This window comes from Tamandua tetradactyla, chromosome 2, assembly GCF_023851605.1.
Source record: "Tamandua tetradactyla isolate mTamTet1 chromosome 2, mTamTet1.pri, whole genome shotgun sequence".
Lineage (NCBI taxonomy): Eukaryota > Metazoa > Chordata > Mammalia > Pilosa > Myrmecophagidae > Tamandua > Tamandua tetradactyla.
The window spans coordinates 199,476,333-199,499,059 of record NC_135328.1 but is presented as its reverse complement, the minus strand read 5'-3'; the positions used below and the strand labels follow the sequence as shown (position 1 = coordinate 199,499,059).

Here is a 22,727-nt window from a genome sequence, read left to right as displayed (position 1 = left end):
AGGGCACAGTAAATTTTAAATAAGATGTGAAAGTATGTTAGTTAACCAAATAAAATTGACATGACTCCTGCTTGAGAGACACTTTGGAGTGATTAAGGACAGTATTGGTCTTCACTGAATTAAAACTATTCTACAGTTCTTAACTGCATCTGAGTAACATTAATGCTTTTATTTCCTTAAGTTTTTTTATTTTAATTTTTTTATCTTAAAATAATTCCAAACTTATAGGACAGTTTAAAAAATAAAACAAACCCCATACAGAGAAATCCAGTGGTACCACTATTAGTTCTTTAAAAAAAAAAATAACCGCCAATTTTATTAAGCATTCTGTTGTTATAGTTTGAAAGATAGATTAGTGCAATAGTTCTCAATGTGGGTCCTGGATATCCAGCATCACTGTTACCTGGACTTTGTTTAGAAATGCAAATCTGAGGCCCAGACCTACTGAATCCAGTAGCAGTTAGACCCAGCCTTGTGTTTTAACAAACCCCTTAGGCAGTTTTGATGCACACTCAGATTTGAGAACTGGTTTAGTGCATTTATGCTCAACTAGTCTGCAGCATATATCAGAATTACCTGAGGGACTTCTTACAAATTATAGCATAGGCTAATATTTCAGATGTGTGTGCCCTTCCCCATTTTGTGCAAGTGTTATTGGATAGAGAAAGGTGAGAGTGCTTGGGGTTGAGAGGAAAAGAAAGAAATGTTATTGAGATGAATCTTCTACTATGTAATAAATGATAGACTTTAGTGAAAAAAATGTCTGCTTGTAGAACTTGTGGGCTCCTTGCCTTCCATTTCTCTCTTAGTTCTTTGGTGAGGCAATATGAGGATAGTCTGAGTCTGTGATTCTGGAGGTTTGATAAAGGTGGGAAAGATCTTTTTACGGTTGTTTCTGGTGGTGGTGGTATCTGTGTATGAATAATTCAGTAAATTTTGCCTAAAAAAATGCTGCTTAAAGGCCAGTGTTTAGAGCACCGGTTAAATGCCGAGATGTCCCTTCTGCCCTTGATTGTCAGCCAACCTGAAAATGGCCTTTGGTGACCTGGTAATCTCTCTGTAGCCATCCTTAATGATCCCTCTCCTCCTCTTCTTGTCCTCTCCACCCCACTTCCCACCCCCTATTGGCCAGCCTGAGTTTTGCTCTGAATTTCTTTCCTTGTGTCCCTTTGTTGTAAAGTCTTGGCAAGAAAACCCTCTAAGTAGGGCTTGCCCCATCTCTGAAGTGGATGTGGCCTTCCCGGTTGTGTGACTTAATGAACAAGAATTGTGCTTGGCATAGAAGTGGGAGTTACAGAAATGGTCAGATGTTAAATATTAGTACTGCAAGGACCAAGTAAAGAACCAGTGTTCTTGTCCACTTGGACTTTCTGAACACCCCATGTGGTTTCTATATCTTTCCCATTAAAAAACAAGCCTCCTAGTACCTAGTACTGCTGGAGAAGTGAAGCTGAGATCATTGTGACTTGGTTGCCTTGAAGGCAGTGGCTTCCAGAAGGCAGTATGCTGACAGTTTGATCTGTGATTCGATATTCTTATGTACAGATGAATACTCTGGTAAGGGAGTCGTCATATTCTTTTTTTTTCCCCCCTTAAACTCATGATCACCCTGTGCCTTTTAGCTTTATTTTATTGGTGCTTATTTTTTTTCCTTTTTCATTCTCTCCTCTATTATCTAAAAGTTTGTGTTAGTAGAATGTGAAGCACATAGAGACCAGAATCGGTAAAAGTCTTTAAAAGAACTGAAGTTGCAATTTTCTTATACTGCTTTAAGATCAACATCTTTTCAGTGAAGATTCCTAGTGTTTGTTTTCCTTTGTTGTAAAGTCCTGCTTAACTTGAGGCAGGAAGTGCCTTTGTCTAATTAACTAATGAACAGAAATTCCTAAACAATTTCTGCCTCTTTTTTTCTCCTGTTTTATTGCCTTTAAATTGGAGATGGCTTTTTTTTTTTTTTTTTTTAACCTTCCTTGATTTGTTTTTGGAGGTCTTTGGTAACTTTTTTGTTTTTCTTTCCAGTTTGTGATTTGAATCCTCTGCTTTCCCTGTGCAGCTTTGAATTGGCTTCTTTAAAACCCCTACATAAAACCTCAAGTGACCAGTATGTGGTCTTGTTATGGTAAAATGAGATAGAGATAGCTGAGCTCACCTACCCAGACACATTCACCAAAGGAAAGTTTTGTGTCCCTTGAATAAGATAATCTCAAAAGAGTTTGAGCCAAAATACATTAGGGGAGGGGGAGGGGGGTTAAATGTTAGCTAGATTTCCATAGCATAGTTTGCTAAAGATCCATTCCAATTTGATGATACTGGCCAGAGATAGCAAATAAAGAGGAGAGACAGTAAGCTTCAGAAAATATAGCTGGTATCTTTGGTCGGTTCCATGTATTTCTGGTGTAAATCATGAAGCCAGGATATCCTGTACACATTTGTCTGGATAATGGTATGAAGAGATTGGTACCAATGTGCTTGTGAAGCTTTGAAAGCTGGAAAATTTACGGGACTCTGTGGTTTCCCATTCAGGGAATTGTTGACCTTAAGCCTGAGAATTTGGAGACACCTATAATCTTGAGAAGGTTGGCTGGGCCCTCGGCCATTCTTTAACAAGTTGTTCCTGTTGAGAGTAGACTTAGGGGGACCTAGTGAAAGATTGGTATTTGGGGAAAGTGATCCAAGGAATTAATGAAATAAACAGTGGAATTGTTGCTGCTTTTTGGTGTCTTTATCCAAATATAGTACTTGATTAGATTGATGTAGAAGCATGATGGCAAGTGGAATTCCAACTGCATGTTAAGTCAGCTCAGTGATAATGTCACAGATACCTTTTTTAATAGAGAAGGAAAAAGACTTTGGGAGGACATAGAGCCTGTGCATTAAAGAGAAATTTAGGATCTTTTTGTATAACCCTTGCAAAACTGGCCCAAAATAAAAAGAATGGGGAGAGTTGGAGTTTTTTGAAAAGAAAGCAAACAAGGCCTTGAAGTTTTGTGGCTAGGAACATTTTTTCTTCTCTCTCTCTCTTTTTTTTTTTTTCCTGAGCTGATATCTGCAAAACAGTTCAGAATGGAAGAAGGAGGAGTATTTTAGGAACTAGGTCATAGGAACTAGGTGAGATTTAGAACAGTGTTGTCTTTACAGAAAAGTTGGAATGTACCCTCCTGGATGAAGTTCTGTTTGTAAGGTTACGTGATCCTTGCCTCTCCATGTATTTCTCAAGTGTACCACATCACTTGATGACAAGTAGTGACACATAAACAGGGTAGAACATGTCAGAAGAAGTGTTCTTTTGGTTCAGCTTGTGGTCCATCCATACTAAGGTCTTTTCCCTACTAGAAACATTAAAGAATGGTTTGTGAGAAGAAATCCTTTTTCTGGTGTCAACCCATATTCACCTCATGTGGTAATAGTTCTATACATTGTTTTTAATTTTGAGTTTGTACTGGGATACAGTATAGCAATGTATCTTCTTTTCATACCATCAAGATTTTCTATACTTTAATCATATTTTCCATTTCTCAAGAATGTTCAGGATAAGAACTTTTTAAATTTAGTTACCCAGTTCTGTTGCTGAGATGTTGTCTAATTTAAAGCATAAAATAGAGGAGATTTGCTAATATTAAGAAGTCTTATGGCAAAAGACTTTTTTGAAAAAACTGAATATCTATGATAAGCCAGTTGCTTACATTAATTCAACAAATATTTATCAAACTTCTGTAATGTACCAGGGACTGTGTAGTGAACCTAGGATTCATAATTCCTGCCTCCATGGAGTACTTTCTAGTTGGGATGAAGGATGTAAGCAAATATTCATATAAATAACTGCAATAAATTATAATAAATTCACCAAATGAAAAGTATCACCTGTGGTAAATTTATCTCCCAACTATTTAAAAAATAAATTTTTGATTTATGATCACCTTAGCTAAGGGTGCCTTTGTGCTGTTGGGCTCTTAGGATAGGTGCTGTTCAGTTCTGCTTCCCTTGCTCGTTGCTGCTCCAGGGTCAAGTGTACAGGAAATTCTCCATCTGAGGTTGGGCTTGTAATTGGCTAGATCCATTGTTTCTTAGTGAGGCTCTTTTGTGTGGAGCTACATTGCAGGCATTTGGCAATGTAGCTCTCAGGGTAATAAATGCCAGTAGCACCACAGAGTCATTGTGACAAACCTGAAAAAGTAACTTGCATACATTTATTTCCAAACACACACTTCTCAGGGTTTGGTATTGCCCCAATTGAAAACTATTGGGCTTGACAGTCAGGATTCTTGGAAGGGAGTTACTGAACAAATTCCTCTTGGGAGAACATATTGAAAGTAGACCATGCTTGAGAATTGGTCTGGCCAACCTTTTTGGTGTCTCATTTGTGTGTTGTTTTATGTATGTATTTTGAAACTGCTTTCTACCCCATTCTGCTTTTTCTCCCCATTGACGTGGAAAAGGGGAAGTGATGTCTGTTGGTTGTGTACTTTGTGAGTGGCACTGTAATAAGCATTTAACATACATATCATTTGAGCCACCTCATATTCTTGTGTAATCGTTTGAGTTCTCATTTTATATATGGTTTGAAAGTGCCAAGGGATGAAGTAACTTGCTTTAAGGTGGTTTCAAAGTGTGTGTTTTGAAAAAATATTAATGAATACCCTTAGAATTTTTTGATTGCCGGTTTAATCTTTAGTTTACTACTTTGGGCTTCTGGTCTTGTTCTTATGGGCCTAGACCTAATCTGTTCTGGTTTCTAAGCTTTACTGCCAAAATTTGGAATTTGTGTGAAATGATAATAACATCTTTTGCCTTTTGTTCCAGAATCATTTTGGACACTGGAGGTGCAGTAGTACACTAAACACACACACATACACTCATGCTTCCAGGAGCTTATGTTTTAGTCTGGGATACAGATATTGAATATGATAAATAAATCAACTATATAGTATGCTAGTGATACATATTCAATAAAGAAAGTCAGTCAAATGCCTGGAATAGGAAGCAAGGAAGACTGAAATTTTGGATGGGATCACAAGGGAAGGCCACAGTGAAGTGATATTTGACATGGAGAGTGAGCTATCCTATCTGGGAGAAGAAATGAGTATTTCAGTGGGAGAATCAGTGAATACAAAGGGTTTTAGGTCAGGGTGTGCCAGCTTATTTGAAGAACAGTATTTTTTTCATGCATTAACTGATTTCATACAACCCTGAAGGTGGTCTTACTATTATCTCTAGTTTATTGATGAGGAAACTGAGAGCAGTTGAAGGTACTACAGAGTTCACTCTTACCACTGCTTAGGACTGACCATATGATCCAAAGCATTTCCTCTCAGCATGAATGAGGTTGGGAATTGTGAGGGTTTTTTTTTTTTTTTGGTCTTTCACTTTCTCTTGTACAGTACCCTTTCCTTTCCCACTTTTAAAGCAGGAAATTTTTTTAGTTTTTAAGGACACAAATCTGTACCTTCCTGGAGCTTATGTTTTAGTTTATATACATACAGTAGACAAGATAAATAAGTAAAATATATAGCATGTTAGTGATAAGTGTTCAGGAGAACAAGTAAATCAGGCACCAGGTTTAGGAAAGCTTGGCTTTGACTGAGAATGCATCTCATTTAGGAATTGGCCTATTACTGTTTTTTCTCTGTTGGCCAGGCACTGCCCTCTTTAGACCATTGTGTTAGGCTAAGGAAACTGAACATACTCATCTGCATCTGAGCTCTGGAGTCACTGTGGTAGAGATGAGGAACCTTGGAGGTGGGCCCTGTAGTCCAAAAACACCCAGACTAGACAGGAGAATTACCTGAGGAAATTAAAAATACAGATTCCTGGCTCTTTCCCAGAGTTGCTGATTTAGAATCTGGAGGGCAGGATTAGATTGAGTAGTTGAGGAGACTGAGGTGCAGTCTAGTTAATTGTCTTGACTGTTCCCCAGCGAATTGGTTAGAGACCTGAGGTCAGAACCCAGGTGTTCTGCCTCTCAGTCTAGTACTCTTTCCACTATGTCATACTTTTTTCTAATTTAAATATTTTTATTGCGATATTTTCACACACAAAACAGTCCATCCAAAGTACAATCATTGATTCACAGTGTTATCACGAAGTTGTGTATTCATCATGATCATTTTTAGAACATTTGCTTCATTCCAGAAAAAATAAAAAGACAAAAGAAAAACACATACATCCTATATGCTTCCCTCTCATTACCACTAATATTATAATCTACCCATTTTTTTAACTACTTATCCTCACCCCCATTATTTATTTATTTTTTGTCCGTATTTTTTTTTTTACTCATCTATCCATATCCTGGATAAAGGGAGCATCAGACATAAGGTTTTCCCAAGCACACGGTCACATTGTAAAAAGTATAAAGTTTATACAGTCATCTTCAAGAGTAAGGGCTACTGGAATACAGTTAACAGTTTCAGTTCCTTCCCTCTGTCTATTCCAATACACCACAAACTAAAAAGGGATAGCTGTATAATGTGTAAGAATAACCTCCGGATAACCTCTCCACTCAGTTTGAAATTTCTCAGCCACTTAAGCTTTATTTTGTCTCATTTCTCTCTTCCCCCATATGGTCAAGAATTCTTTCTCAATCCCATGATGCCAGGTCTCTGCTCATCCCTGGGAGTCATGTTCCATGTAGTGAAGAGTTGCTGCCTTACTTTTTTTTTTTTTAAACTTTTTGTTAATTAAAAAAAAATCAACAAACAAAACATTAAGATATCATTCCATTCTACATATACATATACAATCAGTAATTGCTGCCTTACTTTTGAGACAAAAAGTTGTAATTTTATTTTATTCAGATCCTATCTTCTTTAATCTGTTTAATCCTCTTATTGGGGCCTTACTGTTTCTATAACTCTGGGTTTTAAGCAGTACTTGAAGAGAAATTCTTCCCCCAAAAGTTACTTCATTTCTTTAGAGGCCTTTGTAATCTTTTGGAAATTGAGGAAAAGTTGGTTAGCTAAATTTGTCTTCCACAAAGTGATTTTCATCATGTTAGCATTTTCTTTGTGTTCTGGATGAGAAGAACTTTATCACTTGTTGAGGAATTCATTAGATTAGTGCTCTAGCAGCTTTGTTTGAAGGGCTCCTTCTGGAGCCCAAGTTTGAAGAAATACCAGCCACCTGGTTGTGGTTTTTCTGGCATGCCTCTTTTGGGTGGACAGCTGTGAGGTGGTTATTACAGTTGACTCTCATAATCTGTTTGAGTTTTGCCAGATGACTCAGTGACTCTTCCCCTTTTGGGCTCCTTTTTCTACCCTTAATGAGTTTTCTCTAATCTTCTGATCCTGAAGAATGGAGCACTATAGCTTAAATGTCTCTGAGCCAGGGAGAGAGTGAGAGAGTATTGTTGAAAGGTCCTGATACCTGATTGCAGCCCCTCCTAGGGGTTTGGTCATACTAGTGCTTCAGGTGCTATCTTCAAAATGAGCTTTTAGTCTGCAAAGGGAAATGCGCTGATCTTCTAGAATGATTTCTGTAAACAGAATGAGGTAGGTAGACCTTCCCACCAATTTGGATTTTTTTTATTTTTAATTCAACTTGGAAACTTACAGAAGTTTGAAAGAGTTTTTTAAAATTGTGTCTCTTTGGGGTGGTAATTACAAACTAGTTTTTGGTGACTTTTCTCTCAACTAAGGCAAGATGACCAGTTTGTTTAGAACTTGGATGAACTGGAACGGGAATGAAGGGGATGGTTTTTCATATCTTGGGAAGTAGAAAAGTGGAGTGTGAGTCCCAAGTTATGAATGATAATAACAGACTGAGTGGGTTTGATTTCTTGTGTCTGATATTGGTATGCTGAGGAGAGAGTTATTTTCCTATCATCAATTTAGAGTCACAAAATCTTTAATGATGTCTGGGTGAGGCCAAACAAAAGATTAGGATTCTCTTATTGTCCTAGGTCACATAAACAGACACATTTTCCCACCTTTCAAACGGGAGTTTGATTTTAGGAGTTTGGGTCTGGAGATAGACATTACACAGGAAAGTTTCTGGGCAGTGGCTCCTTAGGGGTAAGGCTCCTTGACCAACCTGTCTTCAAAGTGCCTTTTTGGAGGCGCTACAAGAGACGTGATGAGGAGGTATTAGATACAAATATTTGTGTGGTTAGGGTAGGAGAGCCATCAGGAATGATTTGTGCTGGTAAACTCATGTGTACCGGGGTTCAAAGGGTGCTTCTTTTATGGAAGTCTACTATGACCATACTAAGATCTGAGTTGAGCCACATGGAGCTTTGCAGGAAACTGAAAGCTGGTTGGTTGCTAGAGACTTTAACTTTGATATTTGTCCCTGCTTGGAATGCTCCTCAATTGGGGAGGGTCCTGTGCGGGAACTAGATCAACAGCTGCTGCCTGTCCCTGGAATCACAGGAAGCAGAGGCCCGGTGTCTTTGTATGTGAGTGCCACAGCCAGACAATGGTTTGTGCTGGCGGGGCCATGTGGCAAGTCACATGACCTGGAGTTGTTTTCTGCCGGGGTCCTTACCCATCTGTTCTCTCAGCTCTTTCTGGGTTATCAGGCATCAGTCCAAGTCCTCCCAGGCAGCCAGCTTCATGGCCAAAGATTGCAAGCACTAACCTTCCTGGCAGGGGCAGTGTGGCTTCGCATTTATGCAGATTAGCCATGTGTTTCTCACTTCAAGGCTTTCCACAGGAAAAGCCTTTTCCTGTATTTGGCTCTAAGTGGGCGGTTCCCAGTTTACTGTATTGGGACTCAGCGAGCAGCAGGCATGCATGAGAGGGATCACAGTACACTGGCCCCCCTCTCCTATTCCACCTCCAATGCTACGTCACCACAACACAACCACTCGCGCTCTCATACTGTTGGTGTCATTCATTCGGTGCCAAGATTGCTTTAAAAAATTCCCTTGGCCCCAGTTCAAACAGGAGTACAGCTGGGATGTGTTAGATTTTAGGCAGTCTGCCCTCAATTTGAGATGAGTTATAAATAGCAGTGCCGACTTCCTTAACTACCGCTCTCTGAGGTAAAATGCAGGTTAATTACTGTGGGAATCAATTAGGGGGTTCTTTCGGTTAAAGAGCCAGGGATGCTTTTTTTATTGTTATTATTAAAAATCATACAACAAATCTGGCCGGGAATAGATTGAAAGCACAGGATGTAAGAAATAATATTTAAATGTCCAAAATCCAAGGTTATGGCTCGATGTTCATACGGGCCCTAACTAGTTGGCATTTAGGGTGGTAGAACAAATGAGTGGTGGTGAAGACTTCTTTATGGTGGAAAGGAGAACTTGGTAGCCCCTGGCCCATCCTCTCTACTCTTATTCTTGCTGACAGTCCTTGACACTGTTGGATACCAAATCTGACTGTCTTGGGTTGCCACCTTTTCACTTATTTTCTCCATCTTTGGATAGGGGCTGAAGCTTGGAGCTTTCCTCAAAGAAAATTGAAATAACTTTCAGTTTTCTTTCTTGATGCCATGGCCATGTGGAATAGTATATTTTGTATTTCTTTGCTTGGAAGTTTGAGTCCTTGGCCTTGTTTTGCCTGTCCTCTTCTTGGCTAGTCATGGTCATAAGTTAGGAATGTGCAGTGATGCTTAACCTGTGAGTGAGCCTTCGGAAGCTGATTGCCCTTGGTTATAGGATACTTAGCCTAGCTCCACCTTTAAATCCAGTCTGTTAAATCCCAACAATTCTAAGGGTCGTTATTGCTTTCCTTGGTGCAATAGGAAATTGTAAGGAATTCCATTAGCCAACCGAACCAGAGGGGTTTGCAATTCCATTTGCTTGGAGCAGGGCAGCTCTGTGCGAGTGGTTAGTTTGCAAGCTGTTTGTTCTGAATGTATTTGGAAGACCAGCCTGCTAGGCGTCCATGCCTTTGATGCCCCTAAACTGCATCTTTTGATGCATTTCAATTTGGCAGGCAGTTTGTAACAGGGCCAGTGATCTGGAAAGAGATAAGTGGTGGATGGAGATCAGGAGTTTTCTTATGGCCCTCTTCCTCTCTTTTATTTTTATTTTTTATGAATGCAAGAGAGTATATAGCAGGGGGCCTGACTTCCCTGATCAAGGGGGCAGCATTTTCCTCTCAATTATTTGTGTCTGTGGCAGAGCCTTTGCTTTTGAAGTGTAATCACAGTAATCTACTCCTGTGGTTTCGCATTGAAAGGATTTCCTCTGTCTTTCCCAGAGTTGAATCTCTGGCTCTTTGGCAGCTAGGTTTCGTGTTTCCCATTGCCTGCCTCTTCCTTGGTGCCTATAGACTGCTGCTAACTTTAGGCTTTTAGATCTTTCATGTAGTCGTAATTTTTCTGGTCTGAAATGGCTACCTTCCAATAAAATTGCTTTGTGAAGATTTAAGGCTTCTTTTCTGTTATGAGAGATTGAAATGTGGCATTTCATCTATAACTACAAATCATTCATCTTTCACATTGGTTTTAAATATTAGAAGTGTGAGTTAGGTCTCTGCCCTCCTCCCCTCCTGATAGGAGCAGATGTTTGGCATGAGACAGGAGTAATCTGTTTGAACTGAATATTTTAAGTTTGCTAAAAGCTACGTGTTCTGTTGATTATAGCCCTTTTGGTGAGGGGAGAAGTCTGATGACCAGAAAGGGGAAATGTCTTAATTTTTATGTCTAGAATAATGATTACTTTTTTTTAATATCAGATAGTTTTTTGAAAAATATTTGTATTGATACATCTTCACACACATACATTCCACACATGGTGTACAATCAGTGGCTCACAATATTACATAGTTATGTATTCATCACCATGATCATTTTTTAGAACATTGCATCATTCCAGAAAAAGAAATATAAAGAAAGAACTCATACATATCATACCCCTTACCCCCTCCCTCTCATTGACCACTAGTATTTCCAGCTACACAATTTATTTTACCCTTTGTCCCTCCTATTATTTATTTATTTATTCTTTATCCATATTTTATTTATTTATTTTAATTTTAGTATTTTTTGGGTGGGGGGGTTTGGGCAGGCTCTGGGAATCGAACCTGGGTCTCCAGCTCTGCAGGTGAGAATTCTTGCCACTAAGTCACCGTTGCACCGCCCTATCCATATATTTTTAAAATTCATCTGTCTATTTCATATCCTGGATAAAAGGAGCAAGAAGCACAAGGTTTTCACAATCCCACAGTCACATTGTAGAAGTTATATCTTTATATAATCATCTTTAAGAATCAAGGCTACTGTAACACAGCTCAGCTGTTCAGGTACTTACCTCCAGCCACTCCAATATACCATAAACTAAAAGGGGATATCTATAATGCATAAGAATAACCTCCAGGTTAACCTCTCAACTCTGTTTTACATCTCTCAGCCATTGAGACTTATCTCATTTCTGTCTTCTCCCTCTTGGTCAAGAAGGTTTTCTCAGTCCCTTAATGCTGGGTCTTGGCTCATCCTGGGATTTCTGTCCCACATTACTAGGGAGATTTACACCCCTGGGAGTCATGTCCAACGTAGGGGGAGGGGAGAGGGCAGTGAGTTCACCTGCTGAGTTGGCTTAGAGAGAGAGGCCACATCTGAGCAACAAAAGAGGTTCTCTGGGGGATGACTATTAGGCTTAATTTTAAGGATAGGTTTACCCTATCCTCTGCAGAAATAAGTTTCATAGGGGCAAACCCCAGAATTGAGGGCTCAGCCCACTGATTAGTTGTCCCCACTACTTGTGAGAATATCAGAAATTCTCCAAATGGAGAATTGAGTATTTCCTCCTTTCTCCCTACTCCCCCAAGGGGTTCTTGCAAATACTTCTTTGTTCACTGTCCAAATTACTGTGCATCACACTAACCTGGACAAACCAACAAGATCTCACACCCTATTCAAGATTCAGTGTACTTAGGGTGTTCAACTATAAACTGACCATACAAGTTAAATTAGGAAATGCACTACCCAAAATATAAATTCTGCACCAAATAAACATCTCCCCCTTTGGTCTCACACAGAAATTGAAGTTTTAAAATATGGACCATATCACCCTTTACCCTGTATTCTATAATAATAATTTCTTTGACTTACATTTATTTTTGGTATGCAAAAATTTCCCAAAATTGAGATGAAAGAATCCTTGAACACTTTTTAAATTAGTGCCCCATCTAAGTAGCTGCCCTCTGTTGGGCGTACAAGACCTCTGATGTGCAAGAGGAGAGGCTAACTTGCCTTTGGCCATTTTTTTTAAAATGTATTTTAATAGCAAACTTATAGGAACAGCACAAAAGACAGACATCATTAAAAATATGTATTTGCATGTAGGACAACTTAGTTAGAAAAGTACAGTGAATGGATGGAATCTACTGTAAGATAAAAATGCTACAGACACCATTTAGTTGCCATCAATAAGAAATTTACTTGTTTTTAAAAAAATCCAAGTACTGGCATTATCCAGGTTTATTTATAATTGTTATAAAGTTGAACTGTTGAGACTTGTTCATTGAAACATTTTGACTTAAATTGATGCTGTATGTCCCTGCATTTATATTAAAAATTCACACACAAATGAAAATGGAAAAACTGCCAGTACTTGATTTCTGTCCCCTAGTTTTACATTCACAATGGAAAGGCACTTAGGTGCCTTTTGACCCCGTGGGGTGGGGGGGGATCTAATGTTCAGAACTACCAATACAATAACAGGAAGAGAAAAAAACAAATTTTTTTTTTTTGGAATGAAATGTTTCCCATCAAAGTGCATTCTTAAGCATGTTCTCCACATATGCGGCATCCTAAGTTGGATGTCTTTTAGCATAATTGTCACATGTCTGGCATGGATAGCACACAGGTTGGTGTCTTCAAAAAGGCCATCCAGATAGGCCTCACTTGCCTCCTGCAAAGCACCAATAGCTGTGCTCTGAAAGCTTAGATCTGTTTGAAGTCCTGAGCAATTTCTCACACCAGATGCTGGAAGGGAAGTTTGCAAATCAGACATTCAGTGGACTTTTGATGGTGTTTTATTTCACAGAGTGTTTCTTCACCCCTCCAGAAGAGGGTGCACTCTTGTGAGCAGCTTTTGTAGACAGTTGCTTCCTGGGTGCTTTACCACCGGTCCATTTGTGGGCAGTCTGCTTTGTATGAACCATGGTATAGAGACTTCCTTACTTACCCTCTTTCTCCTTCGCCTGGAGTTTGGCAAGCTAGAGGCGGCACTGGCGTTGGAGACCTACGGCTTTGGCCATTTGTTTTTAAGCAGTGTGTTCAGGGATGCCTATGCAATTTTAAACTCCTGAGTGTTAAGATGACACATAAGGTTATCCTCAAAGTGTGCTTGTCCTCCCTCAGCTGTTTGGTCTAGTCCTCTTCTCTCAGTTCAATCAATTTTTTTCTGCTGTTAAAGTCATTACCTGTCTCAGGATACAGGGTGTGCTTATTTGGGTTTTTCCCCCGTTACTTCCCCTGCCCTCTTCCTGTCTAGGGCAACCTGGCACATTGAAAAATTACTGAGCCTAGGTACTACACTTGGGTTTTTGGTGAGGGTTTGAAGGTAAAACATCTGTTCTCTCACTTCCTAGAATTTAGTCTTGAGAGATGCAGTCAGCTGGAATAATTAAGTGTCAAACCTTATGCATCTGTCAGAATTTACAATAGAAATATGAGAGATCAGGAGTGTGCTGAAGAAGTAGCAGTGGCTTTGTGTTGAGGGGTTGTTTTTCTGCTGGTAGTGACTATTGTGGACAGGAAGGCAGGGCATGGCACCATTGCATAGAGCACATATGCACATATGTGAGGAACTGGGGATTGAGACTGAAAAATGTGTAAAACTGGCTCAGCCTATGAATGGTCTTTGAGAGCCAGGTAGAAGCACTATTTATCATTATTGATAATAGCTACCACTTACTGAGCATTTAAATATCAGGTACTGTATGAAGTATTATGTACATTTTAGATGAGGAACTGATGTGATAGATATTTAGGATTTGAATTCAGGTCTTTTCAAATTGTGTGCTCTATGCTCTATGCAAACATGTAGTTAAGACATTTGGAGCTATAGTTAAGCAGGGAGTCATGAAAGTGATTTGGGAGCCCTGCTCTAGAACTGTGCAATTCAATATGGTAGCCACTAGCCACATGTTATTTAAATTAAATAAAATAAAGATTCAGTTCCTCACTCACACTAGCTGTATTTCAAGTACTTAGTAGCCACATATTGCAGAAAATTTTACTGGACGTTGCTTCTCCAGAATGTCAGTTCTCAGTTAATAGTATACATCAGAATCATCCAAGGATATTAAAGGGGGAGGAGGACCCAAACCCTTCCAGAGCCACCAAATTGGAATCTCCAGGGAGGGGGAGGGGTCTAGGCATTTGTGAAGCTTCATAGAAAATTCCATTCTGTAGTGTGTTTAATAGCTACTGCTTTGGAAGTCCCATAGTAACTGTGGTAATGATTGGCCCTTGTGTGTGTGTTGTGTGTGTGTGTGTGTGTGTGTGTGTGTGTAGACCTGACATATCCAGTAAAATATAGTTGAGGCATTTAGCAAATATAGTCTCTTTAACTTGGGGCCACACGGACAGCAGCTGCAGCCTGGGATGAGATGAAGACTGAGGCCTGATCTGTGAAGTGAAGTGGCTGTGTAAACACCAAACTATTTTCAGGCAGAAATAGTGATATTTTGGGTCCATTGCCAGGTGTATCTGAGAAAGACCACGTGCTATTTATTACTAGTCCAATTGCTGTTAAAATTGAACTTCCTAAATAGTCCCGAAAGAATCCATGTGGCTCTAAAATTATGATTGGAAACGTTAGTGGAGTTTCTGGTACAGAGGCAGGACTTGGGCAAGAATTATTTGGTTAGGATTGTTGGAAACAGCATTTTAAACATTGACATGTAGTAGTGAATTGGGACACAATTTTACTATGATTCTAGTATTCACATCATCACTATTACCTTTCTAACAGATTTTAGCTATAGCTGATATTTAGAAGAAAAGCCTCTGTGGCTTATTGTCTTATTCATTTTTTATCCCTGATGGCTCTACTTCCTCTACATAAAAGACTTGAGTAGTACTCTGCAAAAAAAAGACATGGGCAGAGATTGAATCATATGTATGCCCCTTCCCTTATTTTGGAGATTTCTTTTTTAAGACCCTACATGCATAATTTAAACTCTAGGAAAACAGAAATAAATTGTCTGGACCAGTAGTTCTTAAAATGTGGCCCCTGAATCAGCATGTTCAGCATCATCTGGGGACTTGTTACAAATACAAATCCTAGGCCTCACCGTGAACCCACTGAGTCGGAGACTCTCGGGGGTAGGTCCTAACAGTCTGTATTTAACAAGCCCTCTAGGTGATTATGATGCCTGCTAAAGTTTGAGAGCTACTAAACATCATAATATTGAGATTTAATATTAATTAAATATTAATATATCTCCCTGCCCAATTGAAGTAAGGTTCAGTTTTCAGCTTTCTCAACAAAAAAGGGGGAAGAGAGAAATGAGACAAAATTAAGTGTCAGTGGCTGAGAGATTTCAAACAGAGTCAAGAGGTCATCCTGGAGGTTATTCTTACACATTAAATAGATATCACCTTGTTAGTTAACGTGTAATGGAGAGGCTGGAGGGAAATGCCTGAAAATGTAGAGCTGTGTTCCAGTAGCCATGTTTCTTGATGATGATTGTGTAATGATAAAGATATCACAATGTGACTGTGTGATTGTTAAAACTTTGTGTCTGATGCTCCTTTTATCTACCTTATGGACAGATGAGTAAAACATATGGGCTTATAAATAAATAAATAATAGAGGGAACAAATGTTAAAATAAATTTAGTAGATTGAAATGCTAGTGATCAATGAGAGGGAGGGGTAAAGGTTATGGTATGTGTGAATTTTTTCTTTTTTCTTTTAATTTCTTTTTCTGTATTGATGCAAATGTTCTAAGAAATTATCGTGATGATAGATATGCAACTATGTGATGATATTGTGAGTTATTGATTATATATCAAGAATGGAATGATTGTATGGTAAGAATGTTTATGTTTGTATGTTAGGTTTAATAAATAAATTAATTAATTAAAAAAGAAAGAATTACAGTTTTCTCTCTACTCTCAAGGAATAAAGAAAACATATCTTAGGAAAAAAAGAAGATTCAGTTTTCAAGGTGCTAAGAGGCCCTCTTCCACTCATCTAGAGCTATAGGTATCTCTGGCAGAAGAAAGTGTGTACTGGGACTCTATGCTGTCAGCTCCTATAGGGTAAAGGCATGCCAAAAAGGAAGCGAGTTGATTGAACTTTTTGCCCCATAAAAACCTGTGAAGAAAAAAAAAACCTGTGAAGAAAGCTATATGGTTAAATACCTGTAAAATTGAACTTTGAGCTTTCATTAATTGTAGTTATATCTTGATACCTTCTATAAGAGACAAAAGTTCTATCCTTATACCCTCAAACTCTTGACTATTAAAGGAGATGAATTTTTCAGTTGAGATTAACAAGGCTCTGAATTCCCAAGTTACAGCTCCCGCAACAACTGTCAACTTAGCCACGTTGCTCAGTTGGAAGAAAGCATAAATTTAACTGCTTGTGCCATACAGCAAACAGGCTACAGATGTGCAAAGAAAAAATTTTCCACTATTGGAAGAATAGAAACATCTGGATATTTGTATATTTCAGTTTCCAGTCACAATATTGAAGTATTAGGTTTGTTTTTAGGGAAAAATAGTTTACTGGCTTACTTTTATCTTAAAGTCCAGAGGAACAGTAGACTTCAGGCTTGGTTTGATTGAATGGCTTGGCCATAGGCTCAGGGACTTGGTTTTTCTTTCTCTCCTGCTGTGCCTTCTGAGGAGTGCCAGGTTCAATCTAAGACTGGCTTTCCTTCTTAGTTACGGGAGACTATGGTTGAAGCCATAGGTGAATCATCCATTTTGTTGGTGTTCAGCAAGGGCATAGCAATGCATAGTAGTACTGACCTCTCTCAAATAGAAGTACTATTCTTTTTTTTCCCCACACCATAGAGTGTATATTTATTAATGGATACACTCACGTCCCTTGGATCTTGTATTAATCAGGGTTCTCTAGAGAAACAGAACCAACAGGAGATAATCAGTAAATAATGAAATTTATAAAAGTGTCTCATGCAACTGAGGGGACCAAGAGTCCAAAATCAGGTTGTGAAGTTAGTAACTCCGATGAATGGTCTAGATGAACTCCACAGGAGAGGCTCCCTGGCTGAAGAAGCAGTGAAAATTCTCTCTTCTCCCTTAAAAGCTTTTGACTGATCGGATTATCTCATTTGTGGGAGATGAGCCCTTAGTTGATCATAGATATAATCAGCCACAGATGCAGTCAACTGACTGATGATTTAATAAACCAGCCTTCTGGTTTATCAACCAGCCCTGAAATATCCTTGCAATAACTGTTAGGCTAGTTCTTGCCTGACCAGACAACTGGGCACCATTACCTGGCCAAGTTGACACCAGAACTTAACCATCACAGATCTCACTTACACAGTCTTTTTTAGATTACAAGATATTTTCACAAACAGGGGATGCTTTCGTTTTTTATTTGACAAAATCAAGGTTCTGAGGAGATATGTGACTTACCAGAGAGTTACTGGATCTGTACCATTTTTCAGAGTAACTGATTTCCCCATGTGGCATACAGACTCAAAAGACTTGTATGCTTCAGTTGTGTGTTCATATTGGCCAGAGGCCATCAATGCTTCAGGTTAATGAAATGCTTTTTATCTTGTAGCCATCCAGTCCGATGGATCAGATGGGCAAGATGAGACCTCAGCCATATGGCGGGACTAACCCATACTCGCAACAGCAGGGACCTCCATCAGGACCGCAGCAAGGACATGGGTACCCAGGGCAGCCGTATGGGTCCCAGAACCCACAGCGGTACCCGATGACCATGCAGGGCCGGGCGCAGAGCACCATGGGCGGCCTCTCTTATGCACAGCAGGTAGATGGTGACTCTAATTACCTTAACTCTTTTTGCTGTCCAGGATCTGGGCACCATCCCATGTGTGCTCCAAGAAAAACTGCACGTTGGCCATAGGCTATACTATTGGTCTTTTTCTCTTGACCTGGCTAGCCTGCTTATGCCCACTGAATGGCTGCTTTTGAAAGTGGTGGTTTGAAAGAAAGGTAGTGACTGAGCATCACCTATCTAATGCTACTACCAAGAAAACCACTAATACCATGTGCCCTGGGGACACAAGCAGCCCCTAATGTTTCTCAAGGCCTTCCTCATATCAGCTGCCTGGTTCAAAATAAATGTTAAGAAGAAGGAGGGACTGGCAGTAGAAGAAAAAATAAGGTTTGAACAGCAAAGATGCTAACAATGCTATGAGAAATGTTAAGATTTCCTTTTGTCTAGCCATCCGCACCATTATTGTCATTTTCTATTTTGACAGCATTTTCTACCATTTGTATTTGAGTGATACTCATTCTAAAAATGGTAAGGGACAGAATATAAAGCCTAATGTTACTTCTAAGAATTTAAAGTATTCCCTTAAATATATAAAATGGGATAATTGCTTTTTTCTTCTGGTGAGAAAATGCAAGCATGATGGGGTGGATATTAATTCCTCCTGCTCCCCACCTTACCAATGGGTAGAATATAGTGCCTGGTACAAAGTAAGCAAATAGGTCCTCATATATTTGAATGAAGACTAAATTTAAAGAGAGAACCAAGGTAGTTTGTGATTTGCACACTGGATTACTAAACCCTGGGTTCCCAGACTGCTACTGACTATTCATTGTTAGGGTACTAGTGCTTATAAAAACAGTCTAGGCTGTGATAAAAAGGTTCACTGGTGAAAGCAGCTTGTCTTGAACTCTTCTAAGTTGCCCAAATATTAAATAGTATAAATTCTCACTGGGTGAATGCAATCCGTTTGTAAACAAACCAGCCAGCATCCCAGCTTGGCTGTCTTTCCTGGCTCAATTTAGGCAGAGATGGTAGAAGAACTCTGGGCCTTTTAAGTGTGAGGCTTGTCAGCTCTTTATGCCCATCCTTAGGGCATAGCTTTTGATAGACTACCTCACTCTTTTCATCCTCTCCAGGAGAGCCAATACTAAAAGTATCCTTTCCTTCCCTACAGATTCCTCCTTATGGACAACAAGGCCCCAGCGGGTATGGTCAGCAGGGCCAGACTCCATATTACAACCAGCAAAGTCCTCACCCCCAGCAGCAGCAGCCACCCTACTCCCAACAGCCACCATCCCAGACCCCTCATGCCCAACCTTCATATCAGACGCAGGCACAGTCTCAGCCACCACAACTCCAGTCCTCTCAACCACCATATTCCCAGCAGCCATCCCAGCCTCCACATCAGCAATCCCCAACTCCGTACTCCTCCCAGCAGTCCACAACACAGCAGCACCCTCAGAGCCAACCTCCCTACTCACAGCCACAGGCACAGTCTCCCTACCAGCAGCAGCAACCTCAGCAGCCAGCATCCTCGACGCTCTCCCAGCAGGCTGCATACCCTCAACCCCAGTCTCAGCAGTCACAGCAAACTGCCTATTCCCAGCAGCGCTTCCCTCCACCACAGGTAAGAAAGATGTCCTTGCCTCTTGCCCTTCCCTTTCTATGACCACAGACAGCTTGGGGTGTCATAAGAACCTCACTATACAAATTGGTTCTCTAATGTGCAATTAAAAACCAATTAAACTCTGCGTAAACATGCTAACTGGATTGATTGAACTAATAAAGGTATAACCTTCTTAACTGCATACAGACCTAAAGCTCTTCTTACTGATAAAGAAATAGGGCAATGAGAAGTTGCATAGGCAGATAAGAAATTGAAGGTAATGCGACTGATTTTTTTTTTAAATCAACATATCAGAACTTAAGCATTAAAGTGAATGTGGTCTTTTTCAAAACAGTCATCTTGGAAAGCTATACTATACATTCATTCCAGCTGCCATTCCATGCTGCTATTGCTTACAATATTTTGGACTCCTTCATTTGAAATTGTCATTGGAGTTGACATCACATTTTTTTAGAATATCTTCTGTGGTGGCAAGTCTTTTTCTTTTTTGAGGGTGGATTTGATTTTGGAAAATAGCTAAAATTCATTTGGAACCATGTCTGGTGAGCAGGGTACGTGATGAAGCCTAAAAATAGGAACTTAGACTTTATTATTTAAAAGAGCAAAAAAAGGAGGAATAACTGAGTGATGACAGTTCCACTAAAGATATTGTGCATTGGTGGCACTGTTGGAATAAGTGTCTCATCCCAAGGTGATGTTGTTGAAAAAGGCAGTCCTCGTTTTTAAGCACAAGTTCTGGTATAGGTGGTTTTTTTTCTTTTTTTTTTTTGTCATTGTTTCATTAGTCTCATTGCTCTATAGGTATAACTTGTAGCTAGCCAGATTGTAGCATTTAACCCCAAGGAACAGCTTTTCGACAGTACCATGAGAAAGAGTACTGCATCCATTGTTGATATTCTAGTTTTAAGAGCCATAGCTTGAATTTTTCTGTCGTAGTGCTATTCACAATTGGGCAGTCTCTCCTACCTACTTTCTCTGTATGAGAGAGTCCCCATACCTCTTTTACTATGAACCAGGCCTTCACAACTTTTGTTTTTCTTGTTTTAGGAGTTATCTCAAGATTCATTTGGGTCTCAGGCATCCTCAGCCCCTTCAATGACCTCTAGTAAAGGAGGGCAAGAAGATATGAACCTGAGTCTTCAGTCAAGACCCTCAAGCTTGCCTGTGAGTATTATTGCCACCTCTAAAAGGTGATAGGGGCAAAAAGGAAACCAAGGAAAACTAGTTTCTGGTTGGATGTCATGAGCTAAATGAACAATGAGCTTTTTCTTGAAATCAGGTTCAAAATTCTAAATAGGAAGAAAGGGTATATTATTGCCTATCGTCTTTATTCATAGGCTGACCCTTGTAAAATGTCTGTTTTGTCTATTTGTTCAAGGAATTGTTTTGTGATTTCTGTTGAGTTTGTTTTTTTATCTTGGGCGCTTAAGTATGGACCTGAGAGAAGGTAGAGAAAATGGGATATTGGAAGTACTGTCTACGCTTCATGTAACTTGAGAGAAGTCTCAGTTTCTTGACCTAACTCTCAAGGGCTTAATTTTTTTTATTTTCTGGCATTGTATTTAGGTAGGATGTAGCTTCTGGGGTATATTCAGCATGTGAGCATGTGTGGAGTAAAAGTGGTTTTTCTGATGGTAGTTGTGTTTATAGGTACTTTTGTCAAGTAGAGTGCTTGGTGCCCAGATACTTAATTAGTATTTACGGAATGAACTGACCATATCCTGAGAGACAATATAGGAGCTTGAGCTCTAGATCCAGAGTTCCTGGGTCCGTACCTTGACTCTGGTGCCCAGATACTTAATTAGTATTTACGGAATGAACTGACCATACCCTGAGAGACAATATAGGAGCTTGAGCTCTAGATCCAGAGTTCCTGGGTCCGTACCTTGACTCTACCACTAGCTCTATTTCCTTGGACATGGCACTTAACCTTTTTGTGCTTTAGTTTTCATATTTTAAGAATGAATTTAATAGTACCCACTTCATGAGGTGGTTATTAACATTAAATAGGTTAATAGAAAGCACTAGCACATTCTAGATACTCCAGACTGCCATTGTCATCATGATCATCATCATCATCAACTCAGAAGGCATAGGGACTGCTTGATACCTGAAAGATGATTAACACCAACTATTTAATAGTTAGACTGGTTTGAGAACATTTTTCTTTAGTCTTATTTCTGCCACTATCTGTGGGCTAGTTGAATAAAATGGCACAGGAATAAAATGGGCAGCTCTGAAATCTAATATGACAGTGGATAGCAAACCCTCCATTATAAATCCTGCTTCAGTTAGCAAATGGAAATTTAGCCACACATTCTCAGATAAAAGTCCTTTGAAATTTCGGCTCTGCTTGAATTTGAAGGCTGTCTCTTCTTTTATTCTGACTTAGGAGAAGGTGGTTTCTGGATCTTAAGAAATATGTGGGAGACAGGAGCTCTCTTCATCAGGAAGCCTGTTGTGGCTGCCCCTGACAGTCTCTGAGACATAACCTTAGTAGGGTGCAATCTGCCAAGTTCCTCAGCACCTAGCATTCAGGCTTCCCAGGCCTAGATGAGTAGCCACTGTCTGATGGGACTTCTGAGGCTGTATTAATTTTCTCAACTGAGGAATTGAGGGAAGGGAGTGCTGAATAAAGCAGTTACATTTGTTCCCTTCTCGTTAATGTCTGTTGCCATCCTGAATGGCACTGGAATGTACTTTTTAGCCTGATTCAGTCCTCATCTATGGTCTGTGACTGAATCTGGGTGAGGGTCAACTGTGGCAAGAACCTAAATTGGTAGATTTGTACCAGAGCTATAAGTAACTCTCCTTTAAAAAGTTTGTGCTTGCTTGTGGTGATCTTTTGATAGAACTGCATTTGATATTTTTCGGTCTTGAGAAGGCTCTTGCACAGACACTCTGCATGTCTTCTAAGAGCTCAGGGTTGGGAGCCTTGTGCTGTCAAGTCCGGGATCTTCCAATTTGACTTCCTGAAGTGCAGGTGTTGGCAGCCTCTTAGGCCCAGGGTAGAATTGTTTCCAGGAAGCCTGTCAGAAGGAGCAGTCTCAAGTCCAGGCTTCTATTATGTATTCATCCAAATGGGTCATTTGCTTGGTAGTGGAAGCTCCATGTGGGAGGTGAGCTGGCTGGATTATTGGTATCTTATTGGGTGATCCCTCTGCTACTTGGGCCAAGAACAAGAAACAAGGTGCTTACATTTTGAAATTTTGGCTTGATATTTATCCAGGCTGGGAAACAGTCATATATGAAT

At 39.7% G+C, this 22,727-nt stretch overlaps 1 protein-coding gene and 1 pseudogene across 2 annotated transcripts in view; one reads left to right on the top strand and one right to left on the bottom strand.

Moving 5' to 3' along the window:
- The window catches only part of ARID1A (AT-rich interaction domain 1A), a 73,052-nt gene that overhangs the window by 11,581 nt on the left and 38,744 nt on the right, over positions 1-22,727 (top strand). For both annotated transcript variants that reach the window (XM_077150711.1, XM_077150712.1), the window contains exons 2-4: positions 17,665-17,877; positions 19,022-19,474; positions 20,522-20,638. In XM_077150711.1, coding sequence (XP_077006826.1) covers positions 17,665-17,877; positions 19,022-19,474; positions 20,522-20,638 — 783 coding nt within the window. The remainder of the gene's footprint in view (positions 1-17,664; positions 17,878-19,021; positions 19,475-20,521; positions 20,639-22,727) is intronic.
- Positions 9,821-13,055, bottom strand: LOC143654968 (histone H3.3A-like; annotated as a pseudogene).